General features: G+C 39.4%; 1 protein-coding gene across 3 annotated transcripts; it reads left to right on the top strand.

Annotated features, from left to right (window-relative positions):
* The first annotated feature begins 1,048 nt into the window (after positions 1-1,048).
* Positions 1,049-6,235, top strand: cep72 (centrosomal protein 72). 3 transcript variants are annotated; one of them, XM_019873636.1, is made up of 12 exons: positions 1,049-1,210; positions 1,405-1,532; positions 1,621-1,813; positions 1,883-1,943; positions 2,479-2,633; positions 3,398-3,510; positions 3,606-3,699; positions 3,793-3,950; positions 4,587-4,713; positions 4,794-4,885; positions 5,333-5,398; positions 5,510-6,235. In XM_019873636.1, the coding sequence occupies exons 1-11, from the start codon at positions 1,135-1,137 to the stop codon at positions 5,372-5,374; spliced, it is 1,239 nt and encodes a 412-aa protein (XP_019729195.1). In that variant the 5' UTR covers positions 1,049-1,134; the 3' UTR covers positions 5,375-5,398; positions 5,510-6,235. The 3 variants fall into 3 exon arrangements, with proteins under 3 accessions (XP_019729195.1, XP_019729196.1, XP_019729194.1); XM_019873637.1 differs by lacking the exon at positions 3,793-3,950 and having other exon boundaries at positions 3,606-3,659; XM_019873635.1 differs by having other exon boundaries at positions 3,606-3,950.
* The last annotated feature ends 622 nt before the right edge of the window (positions 6,236-6,857 follow it).

Below are 6,857 nucleotides of genomic sequence, written 5' to 3'. Positions count from 1 at the left end.
TGTATTGTTGAGTATATTAAGCCACCTTTTATTCCCCTTTAAAACCATTGAACTACAACCACACCAGAAAGTCTCAGAGAGCATGATTTAATATACAATGTCTATGGTGCAAACAGACAAACCATGAGGGAACAGGACAAGGACGTCAGGCCCATGAAGACAGTGTGTGTATTTGCTGAGAGCCTGTCACAGCAGCAGGGAGGTGCCACTCAGGAGAATACATGCTGTGTTGAGGTCTTCACTGAGTCAAAGAAAGTGGAACGCAAGCAGTGATGGAGCCAGAACCTCTCTGGAACTCTCCGGAGCGAGGCGAGGCGTGTGCTTGAGGCAGGCAAAAGAGCATCAGTCATGCAGAGTCCAAACAGGAAGAAGCCAATTGAGGGAGCTCTGAGTTTCTACAGAAGCAACAGAAAAGAGAGTGAAAACATTGCATCCACTCTCATTTATGTCATAGGCATTAACAATTAAATCGATTATACTTGATACATAATTTATTCAAATGGACTACATATTTTAAATAGTTTATTTAAAGAGAAAAGAGCTGAGGAAAATAAATTAATTCGAAGAAAAAATAATTTGTGATTTTAACAAAAGGGACGTGTGTTTGGAAAAAAAGCTAAATCTAGAACATAGCATAAAAATCGGATAATATTTTAGAGAATCCTGTGGTTCAAGCAAAATGTGATCGAAACAAGGCGAATTGAGCGAAACAGTGGCACGTTTGTTTTGGCACGTGACACACCCAGACGTCAACAGTGCGCAGGCGCAGAATTGATGCGTTCATATTTCTAGTAAATTCACATGGCTGCGTCATTTGGCGTAACCGGGAGTTGAAAGGAAATCATGTTTTAGCTGCTATCTTTCGGCTACTTAAGTAATATTTAAGTATTAATATATTGTCAGTTCTTACTAGAATTGTGGACACACGTCCGTTGAACTTCATTTACAACTTGACGTTGATCACTTCCTCTACTAGTCTCATATGCTGAGACTTTTCAATTTCGCTGTAATTTAGCTATATAAGACATGCATTTATTTAAAGACGTATTCGAAAATAATACTCCCTTTTGACTTGAATTGAACGGAAGAGTCGCGTTTTCGGTTATCTTGTAAGCAGCAAGTTTTCCGAAAAAAATGGCGCCGTTGACTTTGGTGGCTTTAACTGAAGAATGGATAATGAACAAATTGGGATTAAGTCATCAACGCCTCGGTAACATTTCTTGATATTTACCATAATAATAAACATTAATGTGTAATGAAGATTTCAAAGTCAGTCTATGAAAAATGTTGCCTTGTTAATTGTGGCTTTTCTAACAAAGTTGCTGTTAATCTGTCAGGAGGATGTAAACGATTAAATTGAGTTACTGTGGAGAAAAAAAAAATCCTACTCTATTTTCTAAACAGGGGATGTTCGTTCACTGAGTCTCCCTGGGACATACAATCAGAAAATCGGATACCTGGGAAATGGACTGGCCAACTTTGAACGTCTAAAATCTCTGAATCTTTCGCATAATTCAATAGTCTCTGTTGAGGTAGGCTGGAGTGTTTCTGATACTGTTTTTTTTTAATGGCGTTGAATTGCTGTCTTTAATGTGTTTAATGTTCCTTGTTATACCTCAGGGTCTGCAACATTTGAAACATTTACAGATCCTAAATCTCTACTATAATTGCATACCTTCCCTGGAAGAGGTAAAGGTCCTCTTTGAGTTGCCGGTTTTGAGAGACCTTGATCTGAGACTCAATCCTCTGGGCAAGACTGACCCGAATTACCGACCTTACGTCGTGCATGCCATGGCCGGCCTGCGCAAGTTAGGTAAGGAATCAACCGGACTGCTAATTCCAGATATGTTTTGAGTATTTCTGTGGACTTCTTTGCTTTCAGACGGATGTCTGGTCAAAGATGCTGAGCGCAAGTCGGCTAAAAGGCAGTATTCACAGCAAAGGTACAATGCAATCTTTAAAGTAAAAACGCAATTTCTGGTGTTTGTGGTGGCCCTTTAGAGTCAGCCAGGCCGTCCATATCTACATTTACAACATAAATGCAAATCTTTCTGTCTGACAGAGGTGTCAAATCCAGATCCAGAAAGTAAGACTTGCCTCAGTTTGTATTAGACACAAGAGCTCGTTTGCCTGTGGGTTGAGTAGAAGCATCTGTACTTATTTGCATTCAAGCCGTCATTATATTAACATTAACACAGCTGTAGCACTTTCTGTTCTTTTATTATTGTCGAATTATTGCTGCTTTTGGCCTGTTATACTGAACAGCCAGGACAAAAGCCGTGTATACCATTTCGGGGAAAAACATTGCTGACGATTATAAGGACCCATGATAGCAGACTTCAGAAATTGTGTTTTCTATTCACAGCATTAAAGTGGTGGAGTGCATAAAAGTGAGCTTTTTTTCATGGGGCACCTAAATTCCTGACAGTACTCCTGTTACCGCTTTCATTAATCATCTTATTTGCTCACAATTTTCAGAAATCGTAATAACCGACAAGCCTTAGTGGAGCGCCTCAGCAGGAAGCTCTCCCTATTGAATGACACTGATGGTGTTGAGTTGAACCACACTGGCGCCAATCACAGAAGCGGCAGTTACTCAAATGCAGAATTGCAGTCTTCTAATCAACAGCCGGGTGAGATAGAATTCCTCTAGTTTTTTCCCATTTAAAAGCATGCAGTTATATTTTGACGTCTTTCTGAGAGAAATGATAGAGTTTCACACATCTCTTTAGTTCCAGGTGATTGAAGTTTTATTGAGAAAGGCCAGCCCCCACCTTTTCCTGTTTTTGTTGCGGCGTATGGTTGAGGCCTTCATGCCAATATCATTGAGGATTCACAATCTGATCATTTTAAGAGTCATGTGTCTTTTATTTTATTTCAAAGTTTTGTACTTGACAGAAAGTCTGAATAGAATCTATGAAACAAAAATGTTCTTCCATTGATCCTCTGTTGAATTTAGTTACGTAATTCCAGCACTAGGTGGCAACAGAGGGCCGCTACAAAACAGTTTTCAAAGGTCCAGCGTGATATGAGTGATTGTAGTTTAGCATGCATTTGTTTGTTTATTTGGGGCGTTAGGTCAGTCCAGTATTGACATCAGACTTCCAAATTCGTAACTGCGGACTAAAAAAAAAATGGCAGCTGGTTGTTGGAGAGATGGTAGTCTGCTTCCTGAGTGAGATCACTATTCAGCAAGGCACAGAGCCGATGGTTCGTACTGAAGATAAATGAATCATTGTTTAAAATTCCATTTGTAAATAAATAGATAATAGTTAGTCCTATCATCTATCAAGTGCTATCATCTCCCACCATTTTACAAGTAACTGAAATCCAGTACATTTTGACCCAAATCCTGGAAGTGTTGGTAGTAAATGTGTTGTGTTGTAACATTTTGAAGCTCAAGAGCACCAATATCCCAGTTCCCACCATTCTGGCTCCAACCCCGTTTTGTATCCTTCATGGGTGACTGAAGTTACTGGCACACCGGCACAAGCAGAAAACAAGCAGCAGGTAGAATATCTGCGAGATTACCGGCTGTGAAGTTTTTCTGTGACTGCTTGGTGCCACATTCATGTGCCATCAGCTAATCTAACTACTCCTTCCAGGAGAGTTACAGGAAGCCCTTGGGAGAACTGCTCGACCTCTTGGACAAACATTGGGTGGGAGAGAGAACTCTGCAACTTAACACCAACTTCCTGAGTGAGTTCGCTTTGGGGATTTTATCTAATTGCAGGAATTTGAGATTAAAAAAAGAAAAAAAATCTTCACATTCTTTCCCTTTTCTGGATCCAGCTCAGATTGTCCAGATTCTCTCTATGATGGAAAACCGTATCTATAATCAGGATGCTGAGATAAAGACCTTAAAGGAGGAAGTGGGAGCGTTGTGTCTTTTTGCAGCTACGCAAGAACGACAACACAGAGCTGATGTGAACAAATTCACCGCTGATCTGGTGATGACACACACAGAATTTACGTTGAAAACGTTTCATGGGAATTTATGCAATTTACATAACACAACTTTTGAAAACCATATGACATCTAGATTGGAACGGGCAGATGACTTTGCACTCACTTTGCATCCACAACATGCCACTTAGTCAAGGGCATCTGAGGACACACCCCCTGGATACAGTTTGCACCGTTCACATCACAGATAATTTTCTAGAAAACCTCTGATACCACATTTGATTACATCTCTTACTAATAGTTTGTAATATAAATTACTTTATTCAAAGTAATTCATGGGGACATTCAAATTAAACGTACTGTCGCGACAGTACAAGAAAGCAAGTCATGTGCTGCACAGACCATATAGCACTTACTCACTTATTACTCTTGTCCCATTTTATCCCTTCATCATCATGAACAGTATTATGCCCCCAAGATCACCAGTAGAATAAAATGTCAAATTATTTTCTAATATAGTAGACTAGAGTATAAATTACAATATCGATATACAGTACTACAATGAAAACAGTTATACAAAGCGACGGGAAAAGGCAGAAATAAAATCAGAAAAAAAATTATATGATAGGACAACTTGAGTGTCTTCTGAGTCCGATGAGTATTTGTCCCAACTAACCCAGGGAGAGCTCAACGTGCAGCTGAGGGTTGCCTTGGAGGAGAACGTCGCCCTCCGTAAAGAGTTGCTCACATCAGAACGCATGTATCGCCAGTATATGACAGAGCACCCGCCCACTTCTCACAATATCGGTCAGTGGCGACGCCACTTCATATTTATTTCAGGAAATGTTATGGCGATAAACTGATATATGTCATATTTGCGTGAACAGAGGCTCAGAGAAGGGTGGAGGAGGTGAAGGAGGAGTTGGAAGAGCTGAGGAGAAGAGTGAAGCAGGCTCAGAGCGCCAATGAACCTCCTCAGGTATCTTCCTCCATTTTAGCTTTGGTGATAAAATGACATGACTTCATACATACTCACTTTTGTTTGTGTGACTTGTTCGGTCACTCACTACGGGTCTGACTGGAAATGTGCAGGAATGTGATTAAGGAGATTCCGGCAGGTATGAAGCAGCAATTGCAGGTGCTGTTTGAGTGCGAGTTAAATGTGGAGTTTTGGTTTATTTTCTTCTCTGATATGTTTGCTTTAAGATGCTCGAATCGTTGAGCTATTCGTTATTTGGAAAAAATGTCGAAGGCAGTGTTTATTTGAAGTTAACTGAGAAAGATAATTTATTAAAGGATGTTTGTGTATAAGTGTGTCAGACCGCTGTCATTTTAACAAATGATTTGGGAGGGAAATGTTTGGGACAACTGGATCAGCATCAAGGTTGTGTCTCCTCTTAACCTCGGTTGTTTTTCACTTTTGTAGGTCAGAGCCGATGGGAGTCTCAACAACACTGCAGCACAATGAATGCATCAAGATTGCGGCTGTGCTGTGAGTGTTTTTTGTTTGTTTTTTTTTAAATACACATTACCTCTGACTTGAGGTATCAGGCAAGCATGCACACACACTTAGCCGAATAGACGAACTTTTTCTTTTTCATAGGCCCAAACAAGCTGTAACATGACACTTTCACTTTCACAGCAGAGGTGTTTGGTGGGCCATCTTTTTTATTTTCAATAATGCACTACAAATCATGAACACACAATTAAGAGGTCTAAAGAACAAGTACATAGATCCACTGCATGCACCGGAGACACGAGAGCACATTAAAATGTTATGGAAAAAAAAAAAAAAAAGAATACACACATATTGTTCCTCCACATTAAAGGTGCACAGTATTTGGCATTAAGCACAGGGAGCTTACTCGAGCGACTCCAGCAGACAAAATAATCACACTGATAGCTGCTATAGTTTTGTGGCTGCGACTGCAGGCAAGTGTGACAACAAACTTTTTGTTAAAAAAATCTTTTACAAAAGTATACTGTTTGGATTTTTTTTCCCTTTTACATCAGACAGTATTTAAGGATATAACTGGCATTCCCTGCTTGACTTCAGTTAAATTTGTGCCTCGGATGACAGTACCACACGTTAAAGGTTGTCCGGATAACAAATATAACAGCATTTGGTGTCAGCCAACTTTGTACATGTACATATTCTATAGATTTCAAGCAATAACACCGTTTCATCATCACTTTTCATTACTTACGATTTCTAAGCAAGAAAACAACTGTCCAGTAGTCTGTCCTTACAGCAGGCACAGTAGATCAAATACAACATAGTCCTACTATCATTTCTGTGCTTCCCAATCAAATGTAATATACATAATAACATGCACAAGGTACAGAAACACAGGAAGGAATATTAAGCCAGTGGCAGAAATCAAACAAGTGGCTACAGTTAGATTATACACAATTGAAACACAAATATATCGGAGGTTCTGTGCATGAACGGGGGGGAATAATATCCAATGTCAAATGTTAAAAATACAATCTTGCACGACTGCACTCCCGCCCGCTCAATTGGCAGGATTTAACTGTTTAAAATTAGATGCAAAATTGTTTTAATGGTGTGATGGGAGAGAAAATAGGGGCATCCCAGGAACTATATTTGGGAGGTGCTGAGCTAAAGGCATATTCATAAAATGACCTTATAAAACAAAGAATATGAACAGCAGAGTTTATCCACAGTTGACAATTGGGGATAGTAGACACAAGTCAGAATATTTAATAAACATGTACAAAGGTGTGCCAATTATCTGGAACACTGTGCCAATTAAAATCTTAAAGTGGATGTAGAAAGTTTTTTTTTCCCTGCAAAAAAAGTGCAATGTTATTACATTAAAAACCCTTGTACCTTTTTTTTGTTGTTTTTGTTGGCTTCCATTGTTCATTGTGCTTGATATTCTAAGGCCCGATCAAAACAACAAAACTTCGTTATCATCATCGTCATC

Source organism: Hippocampus comes, unplaced genomic scaffold (genome assembly GCF_001891065.2).
Source record: "Hippocampus comes isolate QL1 unplaced genomic scaffold, H_comes_QL1_v1.1 scaffold383, whole genome shotgun sequence".
Lineage (NCBI taxonomy): Eukaryota > Metazoa > Chordata > Actinopteri > Syngnathiformes > Syngnathidae > Hippocampus > Hippocampus comes.
Note: the sequence above shows the minus strand (reverse complement) of the source record. Positions and strands in the feature narration are given on the sequence as shown.